The sequence below is a fragment of the Ips typographus genome, linkage group LG6, assembly GCF_016097725.1.
Source record: "Ips typographus isolate SLU linkage group LG6, UJ_Ityp_2.0, whole genome shotgun sequence".
Lineage (NCBI taxonomy): Eukaryota > Metazoa > Arthropoda > Insecta > Coleoptera > Curculionidae > Ips > Ips typographus.
Window position 1 is genome coordinate 1652193 of NC_138427.1, and position 13094 is coordinate 1665286.

At 33.4% G+C, this 13094-nt stretch overlaps 2 protein-coding genes across 5 annotated transcripts in view; both read left to right on the top strand.

Annotated features, from left to right (window-relative positions):
• Positions 1-5282, top strand: part of CrebA (Cyclic-AMP response element binding protein A) — a 28932-nt gene extending 23650 nt beyond the window's left edge. Inside the window, exons 2-7 of the mRNA XM_081982633.1 lie at positions 353-566; positions 842-1038; positions 1098-1209; positions 1363-1550; positions 1604-1747; positions 2249-5282. Of these exons, the coding sequence (XP_081838759.1) occupies positions 353-566; positions 842-1038; positions 1098-1209; positions 1363-1550; positions 1604-1747; positions 2249-2449 (1056 nt within the window). The 3' untranslated portion in view covers positions 2450-5282. The remainder of the gene's footprint in view (positions 1-352; positions 567-841; positions 1039-1097; positions 1210-1362; positions 1551-1603; positions 1748-2248) is intronic.
• A 229-nt stretch (positions 5283-5511) lies between these two features.
• Ube3a (ubiquitin protein ligase E3A) lies at positions 5512-12982 on the top strand. 4 transcript variants are annotated; one of them, XM_081982623.1, is made up of 14 exons: positions 5512-5626; positions 5689-5868; positions 5965-6124; positions 6178-6406; positions 9899-10084; positions 10138-10437; positions 10495-10733; positions 10791-11058; positions 11113-11321; positions 11619-11847; positions 11899-12020; positions 12075-12242; positions 12302-12457; positions 12514-12982. In XM_081982623.1, exons 2-14 carry the CDS (start codon positions 5828-5830, stop codon positions 12850-12852), a joined length of 2646 nt encoding a protein of 881 aa, XP_081838749.1. In that variant the 5' UTR covers positions 5512-5626; positions 5689-5827; the 3' UTR covers positions 12853-12982. The 4 variants fall into 4 exon arrangements, with proteins under 4 accessions (XP_081838749.1, XP_081838750.1, XP_081838748.1 ...); XM_081982624.1 differs by having other exon boundaries at positions 11125-11321; XM_081982622.1 differs by having other exon boundaries at positions 10791-11321.
• Positions 12983-13094: the final 112 nt, after the last annotated feature.

A 13094-nucleotide genomic window follows, 5' to 3' on the forward strand; every position in this document is an offset into this window, starting at 1 on the left:
ACCTGTTAAGCGATTCTTCAGTTCTGTTCGGATGTTATTCTAGCATTAATTAAATCCACTTAAGTTAATTATTTTACCGGATCGTGTAAATTGTAATGCTATATAACCAAGTGTCCTAAAACATGCTTTGTTCCGCTTAATCTTAATTAAGCAATTTCTCCTTTTAAAGAGTCAACAGCCGCTAAACGCCGATGCAGGAAAATTTCTTCAGTGGGCTAAAACACAATTACAGGATGTGAAGAAACCAAATAAATAATTAGTAGGCATTTCGTTACTGGGTTTTGGATTAAAAACCGAATAACTAGAAACGAAAATTCGTTTGGGCTAATTGTTGGTTTCTGTTTTTCATCAGGAAATGCGAGAAGTTCTGAAAATCCAAAGCAGCGAGGACGGAATCGAATGGGCGTTTATGGAAGCGAAAGATATTCCCGGTATAATATTACACGATAAACTAATGACAGATGCCGCATTAGGGACCAGACCAATCAAAGCCGAGCACAGTTACAGTCTAAGTTCGGATGGAGATTCTTCTCCCAGTTCTCCAAAACCTCAACCAAAAGTTGACGGTAAGCTTTTCAATGTTAACGTGAAAAAATACGACTAAAACGTATATTTGGACTTGGTTCTTATCATTTTTCCATACTATTAGCATGTAAATGCTATTCGCCTTATCAATAAGCTTATGTAAATGTTGTTTATCAAGTTTGGCGGGCTATCATTATTACTGGAAATGGGGACTTATCCAAAAAAGAAATGTATTCACTTAATATATTTAATTATACATTACTTTCTACTAAGAATAATCATTGTCGTTTGTATATAAAATAACAATTTTTTTCAGATATGGAAGATGAATGTTATCCATCAATATCAATGAACCCCACCTGTGATAGAATTACAGAAGAAATTGAAATCAAAGAAGAAGAAGCAGATATCAAAGAAGAATTCAGCGAAACAGACAGCTTACACAGTTCATGTCCGTCGTCACCACATTCACAAATAATCCAAGGAAATGAAATCCAATTTGACGTGGATATGGTTGGTTTGTCTCTACTTTAGGGTTAAATAATTTAATGTAATGGCTTTTAAAATTGTAGTCGCAACTATCTCAAGCCATTTTGCAACAGACGGGGCAGAACATCCTAATAACGACACCAAATAATATCCTAACTCAAAGGATACAGATACCACAGTTAAACATCAAACTTGGTAAGTAATGTTTAGAAATCCATAACGTAGAGGAATTGTGAATAAATTGATCGCAAACAATAAATGTTTAAAAAGTAGGTCAGGTCACATATAGACTATTGCATGTCTACTGGTTTTAAGTTGAGTGAGGTTTCATTTTTTGTTTTTCTTAAGCATCTAATTCGGGTGCGTTCCACCTACCACCAACACCTCCTTCGTGCAGTAGTAGCGATGATTCAGAAGATAATGCAACGATCTCTCAACCGTCTTCTCCGGCTGCAAGGAAATTGTCAAGGCCGGGTTTATCTCATCATCCCACTCCCAGACAACCCATTTATACGCCTTTAATAAGTAGTCAACCGGTAAGTTTATGAAAATTTGTTTTCTTTTCAATCATACAAATTGTCGATTTTAGAAAGGTTCAACGGGGATTCTAATCTTAACAGAAGAGGAAAAACGCACCTTAATAGCGGAAGGGTATCCAGTTCCTACACGTTTGCCTTTAACGAAAGCTGAAGAAAAGTGTCTTAAGAAAATTAGGAGAAAAATTAAAAATAAAGTAAGTTTGCTGATTGTCAGTAGTAGAAGTATGATAATATGTTACTGCAGTAGTTTTTGAGATCTAAAATTTACTAAGAGACTACTTTACCAGTCATTCTTTTACTAGGAATTAACCCGATGATTTTAGGGTTTTGTTTTTAAATACAATTTGCAATGAATTTTGTAGAAGTATTAATCTCTGTCGTTGTTAAAATCTGTTAAACGTATATTCCAGCCGCTTAAAAGATATAACAATGCCACTTTTTTATTGAGTGGGAGTTTAAATCATAATTCCCTTAATGCATTAAACAAATCAATAAAAGCTTCTTTTAAACTTTAATTGAAGATTAATCCTTTTAAAATAGCTACTCAACGCAAAAATTATTAATAACATTTTGATAAATTTATATACAAATTTAACGAGCAGCAGATTTGAGGCTTTTGAATACCTGTAAAGGTTATCTAATCCAGGTCTTATATCTTGATAAATATGATTGAAAATCACAACGTTTATTTTCAGATATCGGCTCAGGAAAGTCGAAGAAAGAAGAAAGAATACATGGATCAATTAGAGAGAAAGGTGGAAATTCTGGTTAACGAAAATACCGATTTCAAAAGAACCATCGAAACTTTACAGGAGTCGAATAACGACCTGGTTGCAAAACTGAAAAAACTGCAAGCGATAGTTGCAAGAATGCAACCGCAACAGACTGCCAAGTAAACCGTAATTAAATATATATAGGGTGTAACAATTTTTTATATTTTGAACGAAAAGTACAAACCGGTGGATTCGCGAGTGCATACCTATTATACAGAGTCTTCCACGGGATGTACCAAAATGTCGGTAGAAAATTCGGATTAACGAACATTCCATACTGAACCAAAGGACTATATAAATTTAATATAATAAAAAAACTTATATTTTCGTACTTCACCAAACACATTAGGGTGAGCTTGCGTAATAACTTGATGATATAATAATATCTGTTACGCTAAAACAATTCTTAAAAAGAATTTGTCTCATCGAATATATTTTTATATACCTACTGTTATACCTTTATTAATTCTTTAATGAAGTTATATAACATTAAACTACTAGGGGATTTTTTGTACGGGTTTCTATTTTTGTTTTTAAACAAGAAGGTTAAAATAATCAGTCAATCTGTTTTTTTTTATTTAGTTTGTGTTCATGGTAAGGATGGTTTTATGATAATAATTAATTATTAACTTAGGAGTTTATTACAGCAAACTTTTATCCTTACTTAACACAACCTGATACAGTAAAAAAATCAAACTTGTACTTAACTATATGTATTTAACTATGTGAGTGCCTTAGTTTTTTTTTAAAAGACGCACTTTTAGGCCTCAAAGGAGGATTACAGAATTTGTAAATTTTTCCCTCAAAAATCGACTCTAAAACCATTTGGGTCGTAAATGGATCGATTGGATAAACTGAATTATTCAGTGCAAAATACCCAAGGGAGACCTCAGTTTAGGTTAGAATATGCAAGAGAGCAGTCTATTTTTAGCTAACCCGACTGATTATCGATAATAGACGAAAAATGTATTTGCTAAAAGAACTGATGAAATCGTCGATCAGTATATCATGTGCAATTAAACTTACTTTAATAATAATAAATAATATTTAAAGAAGTTGAAACATTTTTTGAAAGCTATTTATTATTCAGATGTAATTAATAGATAAGTCAATACATTTTTATATTATTACTATAGGTATTATAATAATGTTGCTGTTTACAAAAGTTTATAAACGTATTTATAAACAACGAATAAATGAATTAATTTTTTTATATTAAAATTTTCTCTGTTGTAAAATTTGTTAAAAAATTTATAGTGTACAGGGTGCTGCATTTTCGATGGTTTTACGGGGTACAGAGAAAACGGTAATAGATAGAAAAAAAGTAGCATACGTGTTTCGATCTCATTTTCTGAGCTGAGATGACTGGCGAAGAGTGGGCTGCGCAAACTTCTTTTGTTTCAAAGATACGGGGGGTTTTTGAAAATTGGTCATTTTGGAACCTCCTCTGTATTTCATTTGCTATTAAAGTTATCAAAAAAGGAAAAACGGTTTCCGGTAGAAGTTTTGACGTAGAATCCAATGGCGTACTCAGTTTTTTTCTATTACGTTTAGTTTCTGACATATGACACTAAGTTATATTTTTTTTAATGGAACACCCTATATATTTTTAGGTCATTTAATTCTGTTGATTTTTACTATTTCAACAGTGTATTAAAACATATAAGTTTGTAAACGTTAATCTTCGTAATTAGAAAAAAAGCGTTTTCTTAATAAAAAAGTGCTAAATAATATGTATAAAAATACCCACAGTCGAAACCAAATTTGGCTATATTCATATTAACATGTTACATGTCGTTTATAAACAGTTTTTTTAACTTCTACCTTAAAAATAGAAGAAAATAGAAATGGCCACTTTTCTTATTAAAGTGACGATAGAACTGTTTGTAACTTAGATTTTTAATAAGATTTATTAAAAATATTTAATTTTATGATGTGTTAGCTTATATGATTTCCGATTTTGTTTGGTATTTTAGATATTGGCCTTTTTTTAGCTTAGCAAAGGTCCTTTTTTTAAAATAACAAGATTAACCTCTACACACTTATATGTTGTAATACACCGTTGAAATGGTAAAAATAAACAGAATTAAATGAACTAAAAATATATAGGGTGTTCCATTTAAAAAAATATAACTTAGTGTCATATGTCAGAAACTAAACGTAATAGAAAAAAACTGACTACGCCATTGGATTCTACGTCAAAACTTCTACCGGAAACCGTTTTTCCTTTTTTGATAACTTTAATAGCAAATGAAATACAGAGGATGTTCCAAAATGACCAATTTTCAAAAACCCCCCGTATCTTTGAAACAAAAGAAGTTTGCGCAGCCCACTCTTCGCCAGTCATCTCAGCTCGGAAAAAGAGATCGGGACACGAATGCTACTTTTTTTCTATCTATTACCGTTTTCTCTGTACCCCGTAAAACCATCGAAAATGCAGCACCCTGTACATATAGCTTGGTAAATGCAGTTGCCTTTGTGCATGCAACTTAGTTCTAAAAACAGACGCAGGGACGTATATGTTTTGTTATTATTATTTGTTTATAATAGCTGAATTTAGAAGTTAGATGGGGTGAGAATAGGTCCAATTTTAATTAGAACGTACGATTAAACCAGAACATTGTAGAAAGTCGTGTACATAAAACGTGTGAATAATTATTTTTGCATATAATGTAGCTTTTCAAAAATTAAAATCGGTTGCTCTGAAGTTTACACACTTTTCTACAAATTAATTCAGGGGATTTGATTTACTCATTAAATATTAAAAACGCTTTTTACGTTAGGTTTTATTTAGTATCGTAGGAATTATAAATATTAGTTTTTAGTTAGACATTTCTTAAATTTGTGTATAGTCTTGAAGTTGCGCTCTTTTCTAATGTGTGTTAAAGGGTCTAAGATTTTTAGCACAATAACCATATACCTATAAATAAGGATTTATTATAAACTGTGAAAATAATTGTTTTGTTGTTTACTTTTACTTTTCAAAATTGTCCTGATTTTTACACAAATAAATAATAAAAAAAACGATAATTTATAATGTGAATAAGATTCGCGGCAATCTGTCCAAACCAAACGTTCATATTCAAATAATGCAACCAACACTTAATCACGTGGCCGTTTTATTAGCAAACCATACTGATGTCACATGATCAATTAAATGAACACCAGCTGACTTTCGACAGAATGTCATCATTGACATAAAATGACAACCATGACATTTGTTTTTAAAGTCTCCATGATTATCAAACTAGAAAATAAAAACACAAAATAATTTTTATTTTAACTTGGTAGCTAAAAAGGGTAAAGTTTTGCAAGTGGTTTTAACGTTTTTTGTATGTTTTGATTTGCATTTTGTACAACAGGACAATCGCTTTACGTAAACCCGCCGAGATCTCGTTCTAACGCCAAATTTGGGAATGCTGTGAAGTGGTGGAGGGACATTGATGTTTTCGCGGCCCTTACTGCAATTTAGTTATTTTGATTTCCTGCTAAACAAATTCTATGAACTCATCGGATAACTCTACAATAGACGAAGCTTCAAGGTGGGTCAAATTGTTACATTTTAACTATACATGACAGTGGGATTAGTGCTGTTGCAACTTCCGACTAGATGTTTGATTCTATTACCTTTTTTATAGTAACCAAGAGGCCTCGTCTAGTCCCAAGGAGCTGACAAACAACGAAGACGAAATGAAGAGAGCAGCAGCCAAAAAGCTCATTGAAAGATATTTTTATCAGCTGACTGAGGGATGTGGGAATCCTAGTTGCACCAACAAAGACTGTGCCTCTAGTGGAGAGGTAGGTTTTAGTAACTTGACACACTCAATTTGAATTGAATGAGTGATTTCCAGTTCACTCCCATGTCACCCAATGATGCTGCTTGCCATGCTTTAAAATTGTTTAAAGAAGAGGCTAAACTGTGTGAACAACATCCTCCTAAAATTGCTAAAATTCATTTGATAGACTCTCCAAGTGCAACTACTGAGAGCAAAGAGTTAGCAAGTAAAGTTCCATCCAATGATAATGTGGTTTCTCAGTCAAGTAAGGAGTCTGGAAAAGCAAGTGTAAAATACAATAGTGGTAAGTATGATTAGCATTATCAATTTTATTAAGTTATTTGGAGGTTAAGTTTGATTTAAAAATAAAACCACAAAGAATTGATTGGGCATTGTGTAACAAGCAATTACTGTAGAACTGTCTAGACAGGAAAATGTAATATTTTAAAAAGGGAGGAGTAAACATTCATTTAAATATTAAAATATGGGGAACTTAACAAAATGTTTAATCTATTTTAATATATAAAGGGTTCTTCAAGTGGTTTTACTGGATAAGGAGTATTTTGTCAGATGAATTTTTAGTTTATAAAACTTTCTATGTAAAAATAAAAAGTAACAAATTTTACTTGAAAGTCAAACTATAGCAAAGAAGTTTTTTCATTCAATTGCTTTTAACTAGAAATGTAAATTCCAAACACAGTAAATTCAGTGACACAAATCAAGATAGCCATATCATTAGATTCTGTCAACAAACTGAATATTAATGCATTATTTGGTAGTCCTGTACAAAAACATTCAAGCACATGTTACTAACGTCGTAATTTTGCTAACAGGCAACACAAACCAGTACCTGCAAATTTCCAAGCAAAAACATTTTGATCATGTGTTTTTCTAAAAATACAACACTGCTCATTTCGACTTTCGCTTTGGCCAACAATTTTTTTCCTGTAGAATTGTTAGTTTTTGTACTGTTCTGTTTGTTATTGAAATGGTATTTAACTGAACACGTTTGGGCATCCAGTCGCGTGTAAAAACTCCACAAATTTCCTAGGTCAAATCGGTTTGATAGGGATTGTGTGCGCTTTATATCCTTGAAATAAATACAACAAAGTTTGGCTCAACGCCACACTCTGGAACTGCATGATGTATACAACCTTTAAAAAGTTTAATGCTTCCAGACAATGACTTGTGATACTTGTAGGTGTGTGAAAGTGTAAAATGTTTTGTGGCAACCGGCGAAGATTTCGATATTTTGGGGGTAAATACAAACTTAAATTTTGTTTTTTTTTTGCTAGTTTGAGGTTTATTATTATGGATTTTTTCTGTTTAAAGAAAAAACTTTAAAAGTTTAGATGTGATGCTTTGGTGTTTATCCATCTTATTAAAGTTTTAATGTTCAACTGTTTAAGATTGAATTAACTGTTTTAGTGTGTAACTGGCCCTAGGAACAATCAAGTCTCAAACAAAGAGATAAAGTGGTACTATTACTAATAACAACAATAAGTTAATTTTTTTTTGAACTGCTCACAAAACAGACCGAATTTATTGACTAAAAACGGTTTTAAAATACTGTTTTTTGTAGAATTAGAGCCAGGAGTTTATTTTGACTTCCAGTGATTTATTCACCGATATACAGGATAAAGAAAAAGGTGCAGCAAATTTCAAACCAGTGCATTTGATAGTTGGGATAATTTTAGAACATTTTTTTTTTGTGTCTTATAATGAGTTGGGTTGATATTTCAGGACATGTTTGGGGGTTTTTCAATTTTTGGTCTACAAAAGGGGTGTTTTCGAAACAGACGTACTTTTTTATAAATTACTCTGTATCTCGGAAATACCAGGACTATTTATAAAAAGATTAGTCAAAGCTAAATGTTTACTGATTGTAAAATCAGTAGTACCTTAATACAACATTGTTTTAGTGTTATGCAAAATGTTATAGGACAATAATTATCGAAAGTTTCAGGTTCTTATACGGTACACTTTACTGAATATTGAGGATAATTTTAATGAAAAGAATCATATTTAAAATTTTATTAAAAACTAGGGGCATAAGCTGTTTATTAATAAAAGCATTTCTGTTGTAAACGTACCCCATAAAAAATTGCGCCTCAAACATTTGCAGCACATTTTTCTTTACCCGGTATATCTGTGAAGAAATCACTTTTAAGGTAAAATGAATGACGCTCCTCATTCTAGAGGAAACGGCCTTTGAAAACCTTTTTTGTTTATTAAATTCGACTGAGGCATTTCGGAGATACAGGTCGTTTTTAATCAAGGACGGTAAGCAGTAAAGGATTGCTTAATCCCATAAGCGACGATTTTTACGTCACCATTATTTTTTACCGATTGCAGTCGATCATATTTAGCGTATTGTAGTGATGGGCGTAAATTTACCATGATCGCCTCGATGATCGCTTATTTACCGGTAAGGTAAAGTAAAATTCAATGTGACAGGAAAATGTACCAATTTTACCAGTAAATTTATGGGTTTAAATGAAATTTGCTTGAAAAATATCATTTTCCTGTCCTGACTGTCATTAATTTGAAAAGTCATAAATCTGAATCACTATACCTTTCATGCACCCCCTGTATAGTAGCGGCACGACGGACTGTGAAACTTCAGGGATAAGTTTAGTAGTTCTATACGAAAATTTCAGGTTTCTTTCAAATTTTTCGAGTTTTGGTGCAACAAGTTTTCAAATCAGTTGAAATTCTGGTTTAAAATTTGAACAGCTTGTAACTCGGTTATTTTTTGGGAGTTCAGGGAAATTGAATAGCTTAAATGAGCCATATTGAGCTCCTCTTTCCAGTAGTGTTGAGCAAAAAATTTTATCTCATAAAAAGTGCACAGGGTGACCGAAAACATTCAATCACCATACTTTTCATGCACGCCCTGTATACTTGAAGCTAAAACGGTCCTGCAACCTTACAGTGCTAAGTTAAGGAGTTGATTAGGAAAATTTTTGGTCTCCTGCAATTTTTTTTTAACAGTCACCGTTTTCGAGTAATTCAGGAAAACTGGTTTGTTAAGTTAGTAAAATTGTGATCTAAATTTTTGAACACGGTTTAAAGGACTAAATTGCCTGTAAAACAGACTTGGAGTGACCGAATCATATTTTAAGCACATTTCTCTAATTCTCATTAAATTTTCTATCTAATGACATAAAAAATCACAACAAAATCAAGTAAAGTCAGGGAATAAAGTGGTGTCAAAATATAAAATTCCACAGACACAATTTGAAAGAAAAGTCAGGGACAAAATTGCCTGTAAAACCCACTTGGAGTAAGAAAATGACTGTTTTAAGCAAATTTTTGAAATCCTTATTAAATTTTATATCTGATAACATAAAACAATATTACAAAATTTAATACAGTCAGAGGAAAATGGGTGTCAAAGTTTGAACTGCTAGTAACACCGTTTGAATAAACAGTCACGGACAAAATCGCTTGGAAAACTCACTTAGAGTGAGAAAATGATTGTTTTAAGTACATTTTTGGAATCCTCATTAAATTTCCTATTCAATAACATAAAAAAAAATCCTACAAAATTTAGTACAGTCAGGGAGAAAAGCGGTGTCAAAGTTTGACCTGCCAGAAACACATTGTTTGTAATTTACCGGTCAAATTTTTCTGGTAATGTAAAATATTTACTTTAACGGTAATTTACTCTACTACTGTAACGTCAGGATCCATTCCATCAGCAATCCTTTACTATTTACCGTCCTTTTTTTTTTAATGGCCAAAACTTGAAAAAACTAGTAAACTCTGTTCCAACCAACATCTATAATTTCAGCTCCTGTGCCTACTTATTTGACAGAACAATCACTGTTTGATATTATTGACGAGTGTGAAGCTAGCGAAAGTTACTCACCTCTAATCAGAACTTTAGGTGAAATATTCAGCAGTATAGAAAACTTATCAAAAAGTTTTCCTCAAGACAGAAACTCGTCTAGTTCAACCCCTAATATTGAAGATTCAGGTAGGCTATTGGTCTTTAACTTGCCTGGTTTTTTTAAATTTAGGCTATTCCAGACCAAACTAACTGTTTAAACAAAGAACAACTACGTCATTTAGAAGGAGAGAAAGATAAAGATGAAGATTCTAGCGCTGAATCGAGCGCCTCAGCCATCCAACCCGTGGATATTCCTTCAGTTCGGAGGGCGTACGCCGCTCTTTTTAAACTAAAAACGTCAATTTTTGAAAATGCGCTAGTCAATGCGTTGGTTACTCTTGCTGGAAATTTACAAATGGAATTGCCTACCAGGAAAGATCAGGACAACCATGATGATATAGTTAATGTGTTGCTGATAGTGTTTGAAATACCGGCTTTAGGTATTACTGGTGTAAACAAAAAAGTGTGTTTTTCCTGATGGTTAATTGAAATTAAAGGGTCGGGAGATTTTCTTGAAACAGCATTACCAGCTATCTGTAGAGCTTCTCAGTGGTTACCCGTTGAAGTGCAAGCCACTTTGGCCAGAATGTGGGCGGGTCCTGGCCGATCTTCGATAAGAAATATTTTGGAAAATTTACAGCAGTTGATCACGTTAAGAGTTATCGTGACGCCGTTTCATAGGGATTTTTTTATTCAGGATGAAAATGTTATTACTTCGGCTACCAAACTTATGAAAGTAAGATTTTACGGTTTTAGTGAAATTTCAACCAAATTGTGGCTTAATCAAATTTAGATTCTTTATTATGCGAACATGTTGGCTGGTGTATTAGAGTCGCCGTCCTTAAGAATCATGGATGATTTGGGTGATTCTATGGACGAATCATTTTTGGCCGTAAAACTAAACAAAAGCATAACCCCAGAAGACGCTTTGGCAAAAGTGCTGGGCGTGCACGTATTAGACTGTCGAAAGCCTTACTTAGCTTACTCAGAATTTTACAACGAGCCTTTAAGCGACATGGTCGAAATGGATCGAGATTTCGCTAATTTCAAAAGCGAATTAGGTTGGTTGATGGATTACACGTTTAGTGCAGTAGTAACAAAGGGTTTTAATCTAGGAATCTATTCAGGAAAGTTCAGTTTTATGAATTATCCATTCATACTGACGCCGGCTACCAAAACGATGGGGTTGTACTTTGATAATAGGATTCGGATGTATTCAGAACGGCGAATAAGCATTTTACAAGCAGTTACTGGACAACCTTCGAATCCCTATTTAAGACTAAAAGTCCGCAGAGAAAGCATTATTGATGATGCTCTTGTTGAGGTAAGTGAATGTCCAAGTTTTAGTTGTTTGAACCGCTCTAGTTTCACATAATTTGATAGAGGGAAGTTGGTTTTGTCCTTACTAGCTGTTAATGCATTACTTACCTCTTTATTTAACAGACCTTGTATGCTTTAGAAATTTCGATTTGTTAATGGAAATTAAGACACTCTGTAAAGTCCATTCCAGGGCTAGTGGCAGTGACGTAATAATTATCGTTTTATTTTTCTATTAACTGAGCGAGATGGAAATTTGACGTATGTTTTTTACAAATTTTTAAGTTCGTTATTTGTCTAACAGCTGGAAATGATATCGATGGAAAATCCCAACGATCTTAAAAAACAGCTTGTAGTCGAGTTTGAGGGTGAGCAAGGTATAGATGAGGGCGGAGTGTCCAAAGAATTCTTTCAGCTAGTCATTGAAGAGATATTTAACCCTGATTACGCTATGTTTACGATGCAAAATGAGACACAGACTGTTTGGTTTAACCCTACTAGTTTCGAAAGCACTGCTCAATTCACTCTTATAGGTATGATATAACATCATGTAACAGGTACAAATAATTAGTAAACTATTGTAGGAATTGTATTGGGTCTAGCGATATACAACAATATCATTTTGGCCGTTAATTTTCCCATGGTATTGTACAGGAAATTAATGGGACGGAAAGGTTCCTTTGAAGATCTGGTCGATTGGAATCCAGTAAGTTTCACCTTTGTGTACACACACAGAAATTGTACAGTTGACAACTTTTAGGTGCTCTACAACAGTTTAAAACAAATGTTAGATTACAATGAACCGGATTTGGAAGAGGTGTTCATGCAAACGTTCAGGATAAGCTATCAGGACGTTTTTGGGACCATTATAAATTACGATCTGAAAGATAAAGGAGATCGGATACCGGTGACGCAAGAAACTAAATATGTAATGCTTTATCAAGTGATTTGTTTCTTAATTAATCACTTTATGTTTAATTTATCTAGGAATTTGTGGATTTATACGCCGACTTCTTGCTTAACAAAGCTGTAGAAAAACAGTTTCGAGCTTTCTACAAAGGCTTCCAGATGGTGGTGGACGAGTCGCCATTGGATCAACTATTCCGTCCGGAAGAAATCGAGTTACTAATTTGCGGAAGCAAAGTAAGTCAATAACCATACAGTGTGTCATAATAATTGTCAATTTTTTCCTTACGCAGAACTTTGATTTTGACGAACTGGAAAACTCTACAGAATACGACGGAGGTTACACGAACGATTCACAAGTGATCAAAGATTTCTGGTCGGTGGTGCACGCGTTATCAATGGAAGATAAACGGAAATTGTTGCAATTCACTACCGGTTCGGACAGAGTTCCTATTGGCGGCCTAAGTAGACTGAAACTGGTCATTGCGCGAAACGGTTCTGATTCGGACAGATTACCGACCGCGCACACTTGCTTCAACGTTCTTCTTTTGCCGGAATACTCGACTCGCGAAAAGTTGAAAGATCGGCTAGTCAAAGCGATTAATTACTCGAAAGGTTTCGGTATGCTCTAAATCAAACATACTGCTTGTGATTTCTAGTTTAGCTTAAGAAGTGAGCGATACTAAACTAACTGTAATATTGTTGTGTAAGGTAAGAAAATGGATTGTATACAGTTTATGCAATAAAACCTTTTTATTAGAATGAGAGTTTTGATTTCCAAGTAAAAAAAATGTCCTCTCCATAAAATCCACTTACAATTGACAACTCCATTAATAACATTTAACGCGGATCGTGTTCACTTCAATAAAACAGT

Excerpts from the sequence above, each read along its gene's own strand:
- Ube3a (XM_081982622.1), top strand. The coding sequence starts at position 5,828 with ATGAACTCATCGGATAACTCTACAATAGACGAAGCTTCAAG. Across the intron at positions 10,734-10,790 it reads CGGCTACCAAACTTATGAAA|ATTCTTTATTATGCGAACAT; the intron begins GTAAGATTTTAC and ends AATCAAATTTAG. Across the intron at positions 11,322-11,618 it reads TTGATGATGCTCTTGTTGAG|CTGGAAATGATATCGATGGA; the intron begins GTAAGTGAATGT and ends TTTGTCTAACAG.